Below are 18,917 nucleotides of genomic sequence, written 5' to 3'. Positions count from 1 at the left end.
CCTCTTTCCTTAGGCTTGATGTAAGAAGAAAGCACTCCCACACCTCTGACACAATAGAACTTATTCCAAAACTCCTCTTTTATTTCTGACTTCTATTTTTTTTTAAGTTTTTATTTAAATTCCAGTTAGCATACAGTGTAACATTAGTTTCAGGTGTACAATGTAGTGATTCATCACTCACATACAACACTTGGTGCTCATCACAAGCACACTCCTTAATCCTGATCACCTGTTTCACTCCCTTCTCACCCCCACATCTCCCTTCTGGTAACCATCAGTTTGTTCTGTATAGTTAGGAGTCTGTTTCTGGATTTGCTTCCTTCTCTTTTTTTTCCCTTTGCTCATTTGTTTTGCTTCTTAAATTCCACATATGAGTGAAATCATATGTTGTCTTCCTCTGACTTATTTCACTTAGCATAATATGTTTTAGCTCCATGCCATTTTGCAAATGGCAAAATTTCATTCTTCTTTATGGCTGAGTAATATCTTATCCATTTTGTGTGTAAATATCTACACACACACACACACATACACTATATATGTATATGTATATATATATATATCACTATATATATATAGGTGATATATATATAGGAGATATATATATATAGGTGTCCTATATATATATATATAGGACATCTTCTTTACCCCTTCATCAGTTGTTGGGCACTTGTACTGTTTCCTTAATTTGACTACTATAGATAATGCTGCTATAAATACTGGGGAGCATGTATGCCTTTGAATTAGTATTTTTGTATTTTGGGGATAAATACCTATTAGTGCAATTGCTGGGTCATAGAGTAGTTCTATTTTTAACTTTTTGAAGAACCTCCACACTGTTTTTCAGAGTGGCTACCCCAGTTTGCATTCCTACCGAAAGTTCAGGAGGTGTCCCTTTCTCTACATCCTTCTCAGCATCTGTTGTTTCTTGTTAGTTTTAGCCATTCTGACAGGTATGAGGTGATATTTCATTGATTTTATTTCCCTGATGATCAGTGATGTTGAACATCTTTTCATGGGTCTATTGGCCATCTGTATACTTTCTTTGAAAAAAATGCCTACTCATGTCTTCTGCCTATTTTTAATTGGATTATTCATTTTGGGGGTGTTGAGTTTTGTAAGTTTTTAAATCCCGTACCATGATCAAGTGGGATTTATTTCTGGGTTATAAGGGTGGTTCAATGTTCACAATTCAATCAACGTGATACACCACATTAATAAAAGAAAGGATAAGAACAATATGATTGTTTTAACAGATGAAGTAAAAGTATTTCACAAAGTACAACATCCATTCATGATACATATCCTCAACAATGAAGGTTTAGAGGAAACATACTTCAACATAATAAAGGTCATACATGAAAAACCCACAGCTGTTATCATCCTTAATAGGGAAAAACTGAGGATTTTTCCACTATGGAAACAAAACAAGACAGGGATGTCTGCTCTCAACACTGTGATTTAACAGAGTACCAGAAGTCTTAGCCACAGCAATCAGACAGGAAATAAAGGCATCCAAATTGGCTAGAAGAAATAAAATTTTCACTATTTGTAGATGGCATGATACTCTACATTGAAAACCAAAAGGTGCCACCAAAAAACTAGAACTTGTTAAATGAATTCAGTAAAGTTGAAGGAATACAAAATTACTGTACAGAAATCCATGGCATTTCTATACGCCAATAAAGAAGCAGCAGAAAGAGAAATTCAGGAATCAATCCCATTTACAATTTCTTCAAAAACAGTAAGATACCTAGGAATAAACCTAACCAAGAGGTAAAAGATCTGTACTCTGAAAACTATAAGACACTGATGAAACAAATTGTGGACGACACAAAGAAATGGAAAAACACTCCATGACTATGGATTGGAAGAAAAACTATTGTCAAAATGTCTAGTCAATACTATCCTAAGGAATCTACACATTTAAATGAAATCCCTGTCAAAATACCAATAGTATTTTTCACAGAAATAAACAGTCCAAAAATTTATATGGAACCACAAAAGACCCCACATAGCCAAAACAACTTTGAAAAAGAAGAGCAAATCTGGGGGCATCACAATGCCTGACTTCAAGCTGTATTACAAAGCCGTGATCATCAAGACAGTATGATACTGGCACAAAAACAGACACATGGATCAAAGGAACAGAAGAGAGAACCCAGAAATGGACCCTCAACTCTATGGTCAAGTCATCTTCGACAAAGCAGGAAAGACTATTTACTGGAAAAAGGACAGTTTCATCAACAAATGATGTTGGGAAAACTGGAGAGCAACATGCAGAAAAATGAAACTGGACCCTTTTCTTACACAATACACAAAAATAAATTTAAAATGGATTAAAGACCTAAATGTGAGACTTGAAACTATAAAATTCCTAAGAACACAAGCAGTAACTTTTTTGACATGGGCCGTAGCAACTTCTTTCTAGATACGGCTCTGGAGGCAAGGGAAACAAAAACAAAAATAAACAACTGGGACTTCACCAAAATAAAAAGCTTTTGCACAGCAAAGGAAAGAGTCAAACAAACTAAGGGCAACTGGCAGAATGGGAGAAGATATTTGCAAGTGATATATCTGATAAGAGGTTATTATCCAAAACATATCAAGGACTAACTTACCCTAGTTTACATGTGACTGGGTAAGAAGCTGAGAGCTTCAATTAGTTTTCTTCCAACTGCTTTGTAAGTGGCAATGTTGCACCTTAGTTAATACCTGAGAGTTACTGTCATCTATTTCTTTGGGGTCTCAACTCTCACCATAAGCTCCATTGTAACATCTACATTCGGTGTTGATGGAGGTATTACTAAATTTGTGGGTCTAACGGCAGTTACAAATATATTCTTCAGCTCACGAGATTGGGAGGTGGATATTTGGAGATTATATGCACATGTCTCAAAGTATTGATAACAAAAAATAGTTTCAATGAAATCTTTTTTTGCTCTTTACACATGATTTTTTTTTCTCCAAGTGATTCTTCAAGTATAAATCATATATTGACAGGCTTCCAGAAAGACGATGGCAAGCCATATGTTTACAATCCTCCAAACCACAGAAATTAATCCACCTGAAAAAGAAAATTTTACTTTCATTGAAACTAAGAACAGGGCAGCCCTGGTGGCTCAGCGGTTTAGCGCCGCCTTCAGTCCAGGGCATGATCCTGGAGACCCGGGATCCAGTCCCACTTCTGGTTCCCTGCATGGAGCCTGCTTCTCCCTCTGCCCGTGTCTCTACCACTCTCTCCCTCTCTCTCTGTGTCTCTCATGAATAAATAAATAAAGAATCTTAAAAAAAAAGAAACTAAGAATACCAATCTTATGCCACAAACCGAAATAATATTATCCAGAGATAATGTATAACAAATAGAAAAACACATACCCAAACAAAAGCAGGCACTGGGGGCTAACAGCTTATGAACACTGCTCAGTGAGTCAGGCAAAAATAGGAGGGAATTCCCAGAGGATGTGTTAATTTCTCTTGGGTTGAAAAGGCAAAATCCAGAAGCATTGGCTATTTGGGAGTGCGAGGGGTGTAAAAAGCTCTCCATCTGAGCCCATGTACTGAAGATGAAGCCACAAAGCCAGAGGGTCCTGGAGGAGACTGCAGCCACACCATTGCTGATAGGTGGGGGGGACCTCTTGACTAGCAGCAGCAACACTACTTTTCCCAGAAAAGCCTGAGAAAGCAGTCAGAAAGAAAGAAACTGAAAAATATGAGACCTCGTCCAAAGGAAACATTGTTTGTGAAGCCGCTGGCCACAGCATTATCTCCTGTTTTTGTGTGGAAAAACACACAGTAAAATGAGATAGATTTCCTCAGTGGGATGTAAAACTGCCCATTTACTTGGTGGATAGTTATGCATATCTATGGAACACAAACAGCAGCCAACACTGGAAACAAGGGACACTGAATGCTCTAAACCTTCATTTATGATTATTAGCAGATGACAGAAAATGCTGTTTACATGGGAAATGTAAAAAAAATAGGAGGATTAGGTAGAGGAAAGAGATAAAATGACCTCCAGTGAAAGCATTAATAGAGAAGACATAATTAAACTTTGTCAAATCACAATCAGTGTTCCTTGTGAGATTCTAAAAATCTGTTAAACAGCATTGGAGGTTTGGACAGGTAAAAAGAGAAGATGGTAATATAGAGGCATACATGAAAGAAAGGGCACCCCAAGGTCCGGCTGGGAGATTTAAAAAAATGGGTAAGGGGGATCCCTGGGTGGCGCAGTGGTTTGGCGCCTGCCTTTGGCCCAGGGCGCGATCCTGGAGACCCGGGATCGAATCCCACATCGGGCTCCCGGTGCATGGAGCCTGCTTCTCCCTCTGCCTGTGTCTCTGCCTCTCTCTCTCTCTCTCTCTCTCTCTGTGACTATCATAAGTAAATTAAAAAATTAAAAAAAAAAAATAAAAAAATAAAAAAATAAAAAAATGGGTAGGGATCTTAAAAGAGATGGCCTTTGGACTTGAATTTCAGACCTCAGAAGAGGGGGCCTTAGTGACCTGACTGGTGGTGGTACCTCTGAGAAGATGATGTGAGCCTGGTTATGGCAGGTGTTGGAAAAACTGGAAACCAGAACCAAGAACTGCTAATAGAGTGAAAAGCCATTGCCTGGGCAAGGTTGTTAAAAAACTGATGCAAAACTTCTAATGCTAAGCTTTCCCTTTCCTCTGGTCCCCTCGCTGGCAGAGCCCATCTATGAGCACAGGCAAGCGGACAGAGGACATGTGTAATTGCTGAGGCCTGACCTCATGTCACAAAGAGGAGAGAGAGACAGGATTTAGAGGAGGAGAGAAAGAGTGGATTTAGAGCTGAGAAAAAAGAGCTTCAGATCTAGTAGGTAGTCTTAAGTGCTAGAAGATATTGGAACCACATTTACAAAAATTTTAAGAAAAAGGACTGAAAGCTATTCATGAGAGAGAGTAAGGAAAAAAATGTTTTTGAATATTCAAGGTACAAAAGCAAACCACCCACACTTTCCCTTGCAAATGAATATGGGGAGTCTCAGGAAAACATTCAGAAACAGAGAGCATGTTATATAAGAAAAACTGGTGCCTAATGAAACTGATAAAATTAATTTTTGACTCTAAAGCAAATATCAAGAAAAAAATCTTACCAGATGTATAATGCCAAAAACAAACAAACAAAAAACACAATAGCAATCTGGAACTGAATGTTCAGATTTGTTCAACAATTTCTGGAAGGATGGAGAGGTGACATGGTGTAAAAACATGCCAAAGATCTCATGCAAGGAAATGATATAGAAATAAAACATGCAGAGATACATAGAGAAGATACAGGATGGGAAGTTTGTTCTGAACTTGATTTACATAGTTTGTCTATGATGTCTCTCAAAATTCACAGTCACCATGTAATTCTGGAAACTCCAGTAAGATAAGGAACTAAGGCTGTGACAGAGCTCTTAGCTGTCTCATGTCCATTTTCCTTTTCTTTACTAACTTATCTCCCATTTATTTTTTAAGTTCCAGATATTTAGATATTCTATTATGCAACAAACTCAATCTCTAAGTATTATGAAGACCAGTAAAACAAATCACTGTAAAGAAGAATAAATTCCCCTGGTAAATTAGCAAATAAATGTATTCTTAATTCTTAAAGCCTGCACTTACATAGGATGAGCAACAAAGGACAACAAACAAATACCACTAATAAGTAATAAGAGAACAAAAATCCAGCTCCATGATATCTACAGGAGAGACACTTAATAGGAAATTATACAAAAAGATTGACATATAGCTGGGCAAAGACATCCCAATCAAGCATGAATAAAAGGAAAGCAAAGTTACATGTTAATATTTTATTCAAAAATATTTAAGCAAAAAAGAAAAAAAACATTAAGTGTGACAATAACATTTCTTATAGATAAAAGGTACAATCAAGTAATAAGATTTAATAGGTAATTTTATGCAGCAATTGATATTAGGTAAAATATATAATTTGAAATGTGTTAGAAATGCAAGATATTCAATAAAACTACAAAATCATAAATGAAAAATTTTGACATGTCATTTCAATCGGTCAGCAAATAATTAAGGATACGGAAAATACATAACATAATAGTGCTTATATATCAAACAATACATATTCTTTCACAAGTCAATGGAGTAATAAAAATTGAACATGCACTAGGTGACAATGAATTTCCCCATAAATTTCATAAACCAGAAGTCATAAAGGTAGTGATATTCTTGGACCATAAATTTTACTGAAGTGAAGATACCCACTCTATCCCAAGGAAACAAAAGCCTATGGCTTTCCTCTAAATAGACCACGAATCAAACAAGAAATCAAAACTAAAATTCCAAACTATAAGACAAATTAGACATTCATAAAAATAATGATAATACTTGCTAAAGTCTGTGAGACAGGGTTAAGGAAGTACTTGGAGGGCAAGTTTTTGTAAAACAGATTCCACTTAAGAAGCTGGAAATGAGGCACAGAGCAGGTGCTGCAGGGAGTGCAGAGCGAGAGTGTGGTGGGAGCCAGGGCTGTGGGGCATGCGCAGTGCTGTCCTGTGCCTTCCAGGCTAAGCCAGGTGAGGTGCTGGCTGTGCAGCCGATACAGGCATCCCCAGACTGATGGTGAATATTACCGCCAACCTTTGGCGGTGCAAAAATAAACTTCGTGCTTGGAGACCCAGTGATGAGTAAATTGACGAACACGAGGAAACAAAATATGACAGAGACACGGGAAACTGTGCAAAGGGAGCAGACTGAGCAGGGCTGTGCTGCTTTTGCAGAAGGACAGCCAACCATCTGCCATAACTCCGAGACTAGCCCTCCATCGGGCCCTGAACATCCCGGAGCCGGTGAGGGCTGGTGCCCATTCTCAGGGGTGGTGGTTTTTACCTGATCCCTGCCCCCGCTAGCTGACCATTGTGCCCTCTTCCTGAGCTGGTGTGCCAGGAGGAAGCAGCCCCCCCCGGGGGGGGGGCGGTGTGCTGAGAAGCCTTCACACCAGTGGCTGGTGGCTCTCCACAACCTTGGCAGGTGATCAGGAGCCCAGGATGGCAGAGGTCGGGTGCATGGTCAGGTGTACCCTGGCCTCCGCCACTAATGGAAGGAGGGTAGAGGCCACAGCAGAAGCCCACAGCCCTCTGCTGTGAGAAACCATGTGACCCTGGCCCCATTGAAGAATAACCTGCGTGTTAAGGATGGTCCTTTTAGGGGCAAGCTTCACACGGTGGAGCAGCATGTTTATTGCTCATTAAGCCTTCTTCGGGGGGCTTGAACTTATCTTGTCGCAAAGGGGAAACATACCGATTTGGGGATTTCTCCCAATAAACTAAGAGTCCATCCAGTCAACTATTCCCCAAGCTCCAGGTGGACTTTTGGGTGATAGGAAAAGAAGCAGGTTTGGTGACAGAAAATATTTATTAAAAAGTTCTCACCCTGAACTGGTGGAGTAGCATGTTAGGTAGTATTATTCATTAAAATTGACTGGAGGGAGGGAAATTAAATAAATGGGAAAAAAACGGGATATTGAAATGAAGGATACAAAAGACATTAATTACATATACATATGTGTGTATCATTGAAACTAATGAAATACAGAAATGTCTAGCATGGCTAAATGAAACCAGAAGAGAGGGACGTGGCCCATCATGAGAGAAGAATGGTGTGAATTACGTGTAGAGAGAAGAGAAGAGTGATCTTCAAAATTGCACTCCTTCTGGTGGCTCTTTTCCTTGAAAAATGACCTCTGGCTTCAAAAAACAAATCTTTTCATTTAAAACTAAGAAGGCTATACTATTTATTGTGCAAATATATATATATATACACACAATATATATATATATTATAAGTATATATAATAATATATATTATATATACAGTATATATATTTGCACACATATATATACTATTTATATAAGTAAAAAACTAGGAAGGCTATACTATTTATTGTGCAAATATATATATATACACATACAATGTATATTATTATAAACATATTAATACAGTATATATATTTGCACATATATATGCACACATATACATATATATATGTGTGTGTGTGTAAATATATATACTTCTAAGAACAGAATTAGCTCTATGTAAACAGACCAGGACAACTGGCAGAAACCTGAGCTTATGATCATCACACTTATAATGTATATTATTGTATCGATACAGAAATAACTGCTTAACTTGTATAAAAAACACCTGGGAGAATGGGTTTTTAGTCTCAAAATAGGTGCAAGAAACTAAAAGGACATCTAAATTTTGACACCAGTCTCTATTTTTTTTTTAATTTCTTCTAGATTGAATCATCATTAACTTGTTAACATATCTGATTAAAGCAACAGAATTCTACTACATATTCTAACAATTTTCAAATACAAAAAGTAAAACTATAGGAAATTCATCCAAAAGAGGTAGATTTTTTTCAACTAATTATATAAGTATATTACTTGTTGCTAGAATGAGATAGGCTTTATCATCAATTTTAATCATGTTTTTTTTGTTTATAGAAGCAGGCACTAAATACTGTTTATAAAAATATTAAGAATAGTTATATCTGTATATGTATTATATGCTAGACATACGTATATATTTACTTATTAACTAGTAACTCATGTAATTATTATGTTAATTAATTCCATATATTAACTTATTTATTCACTGAAATAAACTACAGATAGTATTTTTTATTCCCATTTTATAATTTTTGCATTTTATTTCTCTGTGCATCAGATTCCTCATTTATCAAAGAGGTAATGATAATACCTCTGTTTTGTGAAATGGATTTTAAAAGGGTGATGAGAGAGGAAAACTGGTGTGAGGAGTCTCAGGTAAATCCATTTTAGGAAATAACACCCATGAAACTTGGAGAACTGATATAAAACAAAGTGTTGAAACATCCACCCTACCCTGCTTTCCCAGGATATATTCCAACTTAAGATCAGTTAACCTGAATTCAGATCTAATTTTGCCTTCACTAGCTGCATTAGCCATTCACTTTACTAGTCTCCACAAAGAACTGCCACAAATAACACATTTTATTATTTCAAAATTTAAATTTTATAGATACAACATGGGGAAGAAAGGTTGTCTTAAGTGACCCAAACACCCAGAGAAAATATATCTGAGAATGATGCTGAGCATCTTGAGGTTTGAAAGAAGCTCAAAGCAGTGGATGGAGATAGGGATAAGGAAGAAATTAAGTTTTTACTGTGTATTTTTTAATATTTTTTGAATATTGTGCCATGTGCAAAAAAGACAAATAATATAACCATGCACAAATAATCAGTGGGAGTATTGTCCAGTATCTCCTGCCAGTCTTTTCCTTATTCATGTCCTAAATTAAGGCATAGTCTCATAGAAATTAAATTCCTGATGCTTGATGGTACATTAAATATAAAATATGAAATAATGGAAGGAAATGGAAAATAAACCATAAAGATACAACTCATCTCAAGGTGGTAGAAGAGGTTTTTAACTTTTTTTTTGCATAAACAATGGATGTAAGGTATGAAGTAAGAGACTGATTTTTATGTCCCCCCCCAAGAAGTATCACTGCTTTATGAAAATGAGCAAACCCTAGTGAAATAAATTTTTATTTAGTCAATTTTTCAAGTATCATTTTTGAAATATTTTTTCTCATCTTCAAACAAATTATGATGCTCATTTAGTTGTGCTGTATACTAAAACTGACAACTGTTACTCTAGCTAAGGGCTTATTTGCAAATTTACAGAAAGGATTACACTTTCACAGAAAAGATTACACATTTATGGAAAGGAGTTAAAACAGAATACAAGGTCACATAAAGTGATGTATTACCTGAGAAAATAGAAGCAAGGGAAGATGGGGAAAACAGAATGTGGACTTAAAATGGTGCCTCGAATGATGCCAAAAATAGATACATTTATTAAAGAGAAGTCATAATTTTAGTTCTGAATTTTCTAGCCATTAAAACAACAGAGAAACATAGTCAGTTATACAATTTGCCACAACCTCTCTGCCCCTGAAAAAAAGGAAAGATTGTTTAGGGAAAGGACTATTTGGAACTTAATGCAAAAGAAAATCTCCCAAAGGTAGTCATAAAAACATAATTTGTGTCGACAAAAACAGTAAGACCACACAGATACTGCAGAGTTGATCAATACTTTGTCATGTTTTAATCTATAGAGAGATTTCTAGAAGGTATCCTGTTTTGAAAATAATATATTTTCCCTTTTGACTATTAGAATTTTCCTCCTTATTTTCTGTCTTTTTCTTTTCCTCTTTTTTTCACCTTCTTCTCTTTTTCCTCCTCCATCTTTTTGTTCTTCTTTCACTGAGGTTGGCTATGTCCTCTCCCTAAGTATTAAGGATATTAGTCTGTATATATATTTTTTGCTATATTTGGGAGTTTTTATATAGATACTATGCCTTCATTAAAAAGGAAAATTGAATGTTTTCTTTTTTTCCATGCCCTGTTTAATTAACATTAGGGATATCCACTTGTTGACGATTTGATTGACTAGACCTTGGAATCATCTAGGACTCTCACAGATGGAGAAGGAAGAGGGGTGACGGTGGTGGTGGTGATATAGGTCTTTGAAAAATCTGTATTCTTCCAGATATTTGTCTAAGTTTCTTTAATAATCAGTTTTGGTAACTTATATTGTCCTAAGGAATCATCTAGTTTTCAAATGTTTTTATTTGTACTTATATCCTCATTTTAATGTTTAATTTCTTATATATTTGTGCTTTTTCCCTTTTTTCCATGTGTAGACTATAAATTTCTCTATGTTATTGTTTCAAATAGTCAGCTGTTTTATAACCCATTAATTTCTGACTCTTTTTATATTCTGCATAGATTTAATGTATTTTCTTTCTCTAACTTTTTGAGATTGATAATTCATTTTAATTATTTCCATTTATCAAAATAAGTTTTTACTGTTAGGCATTTAACTCAAAAGCACTTCCATCTTGTACTCTAGGTGCAAGGGTTATATGGTTTTTTCATTATCTTTATGTTTTAAATATCCTGCAAGTATTAATTTGATCTTTCTGAGTTAAGGGTCTTTTGAGAGGGGGAAATGTAACAATTTGTAGCTGTAAGGTCTTCTTTTTCTTTTCTTTTCTTTTTTTCTGGGCTTATTTAGTTTTCTTAGTTACTTATTGTGCTGTGTTCAGTTAATTTCTGTTTGTATTTTGTAAGTTTCATAACTGGGACTGTTTTTGTGTGTGTGTGTGTGTGTGTGTGTGGCCCAATATATGTTAAATTTTTACAAATAGTCCACAGACACTTTTAAGTTTAATATCTGTTTTCAGCATATGGAGTTTCATCATTTAAATCAACTTTCTCTTATTAATTAAGTTACTTTGGGAATCCCTGGGTGGCTCAGCAGTTTAGCATCTGCCTTCAGCCTAGGGCGGGATCCTGAAGTCCCGGGTAAAGTCCCACATTGGGCTCCCTGCATGGAGCTTGCTTCTCCCTCTGCCTGTGTCTCTGCCTCTCTCTGTGTGTCTTTCATGAATAAATAAATAAAATCTTTAATAATAATAATAATAATAATAATAATATTACTTTGATCTTCTTTATGCTTATTATTAAAAAGAAATAGGCCCCAAATGGAGTTGCTAATGTTAAGCCCCACAAAAGACATAATACCTAACCTAATTGCTGTTTTAGCCTTTCCCAGGAGTGTACATTTAAACCAATCAGTCTGGAATTTCCTGACCAGCATTATGAGGTAATCTGCATGATATGACCGCCCACTGTGTCCCCTAAGGGAAGGTGACCTTGCCTGAAACAATTTTTTTTGTTTCGTCTGCTAATAGCTTTCTTGCCCCATTCTCTTTCTATAAAAATGTTCCATTTTGTACAACTCCTCAGAGTATCTCTCTGTTAGATGAGATGCTACCTGATTCATCAATTGCTAAATAAAGCCAAGTATATATTCAAGTTGACTTGGTTGAATTTTGTTTTTTTAGCATTATTTTTTTTCTATTTGTTATGTCCTGATATGAGATAGGTGAACTAAAAGCTCTTACAACCAATGTGTTTTTAATATTTCTTTTTTGTATCTTGTAATTTTTTTTTATTTATTATCTTGAAGTGTTATTTTTGGTGTAGTGATATTCATGATGTTATATCTTGGTTGAGATTGATTACATTCACCACTACAAATATTGTGTGTTGAATTGTGTCCCCTGCAAAAAAATATGTTGAGGTCCTAACCCCCAGTACTGCCAGAAATGACGTTGTTTGGAAATAGTCTCAGCAGATATATTCAAGTTAAGATAAGGTCGTGAAGACGGGCTCTAATTCAGTATGACTGGTGTCTTTGGGAAGGAAAATTTGGATGTATACACAAAAACAGAGGAGACACTGTGTGAATGACATGGAAAAAAAGGCAAAGATCTGGATGCATGTATGAGCCAAGGCACACCAAAGATTGCTAACCAACCAGCAGAAGCTAGGAGAGAAGTATGGGACCAGTTCTCTCTCACAGTCCCCAGAAGGAACCAACCCTTGACCTTTGACTTCTAGCCACCAGAACCACAAGACAAAATATTTCTGTTGTTTTCTGTTGGTGTGTGGAAATTTGTTACAGTGATCCTAGGAAACTAATGCAAGTTACTTGGCTTAATTTTTTGTTTTCTGCTCTGAATTCAAACTTACCTGATATTAAAATGTGCACTCCCGATTTCTATTGTCACTTGCCCGGTATATTTCTGACAGTTCCTTTATTTTCAAACTTTAGTGCTTTTTGAATTTTATTTTTTTTTTTGCTTTTTGAATTTTTAAAACATAATTAGACTATGTTAACTCCATGCTCAAAAAAACCCTCAATGACTTCCCTTTGCCTTAGAGTAAAATTACTCCATTTGAATAGCCTACTTCCTTGATACGAAGTGCAAAGCACTGCATAGTTCTCCTGTCTCTTCTCAGACCTCATTCTGCTCTGCCCTCTGAGATCTCTAGCATAGGAGTCTCCCTGTTGTACTTTCAATAAGCTAAGCTCCTTACCTCCACAAATCTGTTCAGTCAGTAACCTTTCTTCCTCCATTCGTCAATGGTTTTATACTTCTAGTTCTTCATGTCTCAGCTCAAATCTTACCTTTTGGAGATTTCTTCTCTAATCACTACATTTGATGTGATCTAACTCCATTTCCACCAAAACTCTCAAACACAACACTCATAATTCCCTGATAGCACTGATCATAATATGAATTTATCTTATTTGTTTATGTACATATTTGTCATGTCTACCCCACTAGAATATAAGTCCCATAGGACTTAAGACTCATGCCTGCATTTTTACCATGTCTAGAGCATTGGCCTTGCACGTAGTTGGTAAACAATAAGTATCTGTTGAAAAAAGTAAGAGGATTACAAAGAAAGGAAGGATGGATGGGGGCAGCCCCGGTGGCTCAGCGGTTTAGTGCCAACTTCCGCCCAGGGTGGGATCCTGGAGACCCAGGTTTGAGTCCCATGTTGGACTCCCTGCATGGAGCCTTCTTCTCCCTGTGCCTGTGTCTCTGCTTCTCTCTCTCTATGTCTCTCATACATAAATAAATAATATTTTAAAAAAAGGAAGGATTGATGGATGGATGGATGGATGGATGGAAAGGAAATCTATAAGCCATTTTGTTCTCTTCTCAATCTTTCAAAAAATACCTGCTCCGGACTCCTACTGAGGGGTGCCTTTAAATGTTAGAGTGTCTATTCTAATCTAACTTTTGCTCTACGCTTCCTGTTGTTCCAACTACTTAATCAGCAGCAGCAACAGACTGAAAAAAATAATTTTTTCCATTTTCAAAGAAGTAATTTTTACTGATATGCAACCAATGATCATTCCTTCTTCACCCATTCTCCATATGCAATGCTCATACATGGTGGATAGCGTAAGTTCTCTTCTTCTTCACCCCAGAGACCTTTAATATGTTATTACTAATATTATCCTCATACAGTTACACATGATTTGAACATTTGAAGAGATCTTAGCCAAGAAATCGCTGATATAATCAGAAAGAATCACTAAATTCTTCTCTAACAGGTCATACTGACAGGGATTTCAGAAAAAGGACCAAAACTAGAAGAAAGAAAAAGGAGAGGCACATTCCAGATGATTCAACATCCCCTCTAGATTTTATCAAGAACAGTTATATTTATGTACTTCCAAATAAGTTTTAAAAAGTAATTTTTATTTTAAACAACATTAACCAGAAAAGAGCTATGTTTTTACTGATTACTAAAAAAGCAGAGGATAATCTCTAGCTTGCATACATCACTTCCACCATACCACCATCTGATGGCAGCATTCCCTCAAAATATAGATTTTTAGCTTTTAATGTTTCAGATCAATTCTATCCTTTACAAGGCATCTGCTATTTCCAGACAATGTGATATAAATATTTCTATGGCATAGTCTGTTCTTTCAAGGAGCTCACAGTACACTGGATGAGACAGACTTATACACAGATCATTTTAAATAACAGTGTGCAATGAATATTATAGAAGCTTAGAGATGGGCTCTTAGCCTAATATGAAGATAGGATTTTCCCCTATGAGATTATGCCTGAATTGAGTCTTAAAATGTACAAGTTACTTAGATTAAAACAGATAGTAAACAGATAGTAACAGATAGTTAAAACAGATAGTAAAATGATAAATAGCATCTTAGAGAGGAAAAAAAAACTGGTTTGTGTATAATGAAGAAAAGAGGTTATTGGAATCAAAGGAGGGAAAGATAGCTGTACATTTCAGGCTAAATTATCCACTAAAAATCACATTTTTGGGAAATATTTACTATATGCCAGACATCCATCTACATACAAGGAGAACAAAATGAACACAGTCTTTGCTCTAATAAAGCTTTTCTTCTAGCACATACGATGATGATTAATTGAAACTATAAGCCAAGTAATTATATTCAAATTAAAAATACACAGAATAATGGATAGGGTAGACACAGGGAGATGGCAGTAGGGAGGCAGTGACATTTTAGATAAGCCACCGGGGAACACCAGATGTTTACCTAGGTGATAAAATTATATATACGGACTATAATCACACTCATGACTGAAGTACATTAGCAAACTAACAATCCACTTACCAACACTTGCCCCACAAGCGTCTGTGCTGAAAGCAGCATTTCTACACGATTACGAAATATTCCTTGGAAGTGGAGACTTTTTAAATGTTTATTACCGATGCTCTTTGTCAAGAGTAGTTCCTAAAAGCAAGAGAAAGAAGTGAGAGTGAGCTGGATCCCAGGGAAAGTAATCTGTTTTATGTATGTTGGTGGAGCCTCCTACTGTGTTATCAGCCTGCAATCACTCCCCCCTTATCCAACTCAGAGAAACCTGAAGTCGTTTATTCAGCATATTATGAAATGAATTTTACTGGGTATGCATTTTACTGATCTTTTGCACAGCTTTTTAGTTAGGAATTCTGCAGTTTTCACCATGCCTTCCTCACAGTCCTAGACGATTCAAACTGACATTATTGCAGTGATCAGGACTGGGAGTAACAAGCTTCTTCCTACCCTGGGAACATATCCTTTTTTTTATCAAGATACATGGACAAGGAAAAAATATCACGAGTTGATCTTTAGTGATTACTTAAGTATCTGCTCTTTTTTTTTTTTTTTTGAGAAAGAAGGAAAGTTTCAACAATTTTATGTTGTTTTTAGTTCCTTACCTGGTGTCATATCCTGCTGCTTTAATCCCTCATATTTATAAAATGCCTTTTCTTATTATATTTAAAATTTATAGTAATCCTATAAAGCAGACAAAATCAGTGTGATTAAATCCACTGTCTACTGATAAGAACACTGAGGTATACAGAATTTACGTGACTGGCCCATGAGCAGGGGATGAGGAGAGGCTGGAGTCTGAAATAGCCCCCATATCTGTTGGTAAGCTATCACCAAAAAAGATACAAGTGAGCTAGGACTGACCACACCTTGCTGACTGAGACCATCCAACTTTTAGAAAAACTCATTATATTTGAAGCCAAGGTTTTAAAACGATTTAATTTTTCTACTCTTAATTTCTGAATGGTAGGAAGAGAAGTCTCATTAAATAACTATTTGATAGAATTCTTACCTTGATCAATAATTTGCCCTCTAATACTCATCATGTGCATTCCTAAGGCATGATCTGAGAATTGATTTTTAAAAATATTCAATATACCATTAATATGGAATATTCCTTTGAATTTCATTATGAAATTAAAGGTGCCTTCTAGAGGAAAACAAATTGACCCTAAGATGTAATAAAACCATACTTATGAATGTAGTAAACATTTTAAAAATGCACATTTAAGGAAAAAAACTATGATTCCAAATTTTTAAAACAACTTTGACAGTTATGACATTCTTTTTTTGCATTAGGCCACTTTCTCAAAGGCTTAGAGAAAAAAAATGCAGCACTCTCAACTTAATTAAATATAACAAGTTACTACTGAGAAATCACTCTACTTATCTCAAATCCTCTCCTCAAGATTCAAAACCAGAAAACTACAGTATTCTGGTGGCTTGGACCATACTTCTTAACATTTTGTAATAGTTGCTTCCTATTAGAAATTAAAAGACACCTCTGGACAGAAGGGTGGATATGAATTGCATCCAAAATAAGGGAAAGATACAGCAAATGTTTATGGACAAATGGGTTCTCACGTTTTTGTAGCCACACAAAAATAGATATAATGGGACTAGAAGATATATTTTCTGGAGCAGAAGTTCAAGCTGATTAAACAATTCTACCAATTCAATTGTGCATTGGGAAAAAAGAAAAAAAAGGTAGAAACAGACTCTCCATACTCATTACTGTATCGATTTTGTGAAGAAGTAAGTGCACTTCAGTATTCTTTCATGGATCTTAAGCCACTGCCTAAAGTCTTTACAAACAATAATTAAGAATAGAGGGAATGTGTTTAGCAACAAAATCTGTGAACTGGGTACATATTGAATGTAGAAACCTGAATTCCGTTTTATGATATTGCCAATGACCTCAAAAAACTACCACAAAGGTTATTATAGATTCTGTTATTTTTATGTCAGTGTTTAACCATTAGAGAAATGTCTTTTTTTTAAAGAGAAATGTCTTGTGTGTTCTGTTATAGAAATTACTATATCAGAAAAACAAAATTTGGGAAATGAAAATTGGAAACAAGTCACACAGGGCATAATAAAGCTCTTTGCCTTCGACCACTGGTAGTAGAGCAGCCATTATATAGCATTTGAGAGTTTTATTTCAAGCTCGTATTCAAAATCTTACCTGGGTAAGATGCCATTAATCTTGTCATCATCATTTGCCAGCTATTATTCAACAGCTCCTACCTTTGCAAAGTTTGGTTGGTTTTGAGAAGTATTTCTACTTGGTGGCTGGATAGCACATGGATGTATGCATGGGTTTCTGGGTGAATGTATGTATGGCTAGGTGTGTTGTGCGAACATAGTATATAAGAGGCAATGGACATGTGTAAGTATATAAGCATCCTGCACACATGATTCATGAAAATAAGGTTGACCTGATGGTCATTTCTGTATGTCTTATAGTACCAAGCACAAGTATCATTTTAAAATTCAAATAGAGGCATAGACAGAATGTTTGTGGACATTTTTTTCAGAATAGTGATCCTTTGTTTCCAGAGCTACCATTCATTATTGGCCACACCAGACATTGCTTCTCTGAGTGGTGGGAGTGGAGGCCTGGCTCTCTGTACCTGCTGCCTTTGGAATGGCAGCCTGTGGTCCTGTTTTCCACCCCAGGAGAGGATCAGCCCCTTTCAAGGGCATCTGATCAGAGCTGGGTCTGTTAGTTCCTGACAAGGGCGTGAAGCTTAAATTATTTACTAAACCCAATCACTTGCCAAACCTGTCTCCATCTTCATACAGTGGGATCCAAAATAAGGAAACTGACCAAGAGAATTCCTGTTCCCTTGATGTTTTGCCATTTTTTAATGGTTCTCCAGATTAGCCTGAAAATGAATAAGAAGAGGAGTCCAAGGAAGAAGGTCACAAAGGAGGAGAAAATAAACGCGGCTTGGATCTCAGTTGAGCAGGCCATTTTCCCAGATCTTCCCCACTATCACTCTGGCTCATTTGAAAGATCAGCAGACGGAACTGTTGGGCTTCTGTGATGTCATGATCACATGGTAATGATTCCAGAAATTAGAGTTTAGTGTATTACTGAGTCCTGGTCTTAGAAGGACAGATGAGAAGAGCAGTTCAGGATTTTTGCTTAGCACATTAGTAAGAAAGGTATGATAGTGCACGTATTATGGAAGGCAATTTTACCAATGCGAATATTGGTCAACTGATAAATATTTGAGCCCAGTAATCCGTTCCCCTTATCTCTTCTTTATGGGACTCTCCTCTTTCTTGCTTTTATCCCTTCCCTGTGAGCAAACACTTTGGTCCGGCAGAGGTAAAGTTCAGAATGCGAGTAATTTCTTTTATTTTCTCTGATGTTTTCAAAGGCGTAAGAAATGTCATGCTTTTCAGTGTGCACAAGTGGCAGGCAAAATGTCAGAGCCTGATGGGGGAGGGTAGTCTCCTGAGTTATTGTGAAGATGGCCTGACACAAGGTGATGAGACCCGGGAGAAATGTTGTTGTCCTTTCGAGCCCACCATGATTCTGCTCTGTGTGGCAGACTATTTTGAGAAGAGAATTACAACATTTCCTGGGACGGCTGCCACAGTTAACTCTCCTTCTTCTAAGCTGAGCTGTAATTTCCACAAAATCTAGTCATTACATTAGCATAGGGCAAAATTAGGAAGGACTCTGGTCCAGAGTTGGGAGCCCTGAATTCCAGTCCCAGTCTTTCAATTAAGTTGCTGTGCGATGTCTATTACTTTTCACAGTCGTATTTTATGTTGTAAGTAACATAATAATATACTTGATGGAATTATGGTGGGGATTCAATCAGATAGTGTGATCATATTTTG

General features: G+C 36.3%; 1 protein-coding gene across 1 annotated transcript in view; it reads right to left on the bottom strand.

Moving 5' to 3' along the window:
* Window positions 1-18,036, bottom strand: part of KCNU1 (potassium calcium-activated channel subfamily U member 1) — a 142,155-nt gene extending 124,119 nt beyond the window's left edge. The window contains 2 exon segments of the mRNA XM_041751038.1: window positions 15,078-15,197; window positions 17,890-18,036. Coding sequence (XP_041606972.1) covers window positions 15,078-15,197; window positions 17,890-18,036 — 267 coding nt within the window.
* Between the last annotated feature and the right edge of the window lie 881 nt (window positions 18,037-18,917).

The sequence above is a fragment of the Vulpes lagopus genome, chromosome 4, assembly GCF_018345385.1.
Source record: "Vulpes lagopus strain Blue_001 chromosome 4, ASM1834538v1, whole genome shotgun sequence".
NCBI classification, from domain to species: Eukaryota; Metazoa; Chordata; class Mammalia; order Carnivora; family Canidae; genus Vulpes; species Vulpes lagopus.
The sequence above is the reverse complement of the archived record's forward strand: the minus strand, read 5'-3'. Positions and strand labels throughout refer to the sequence as shown.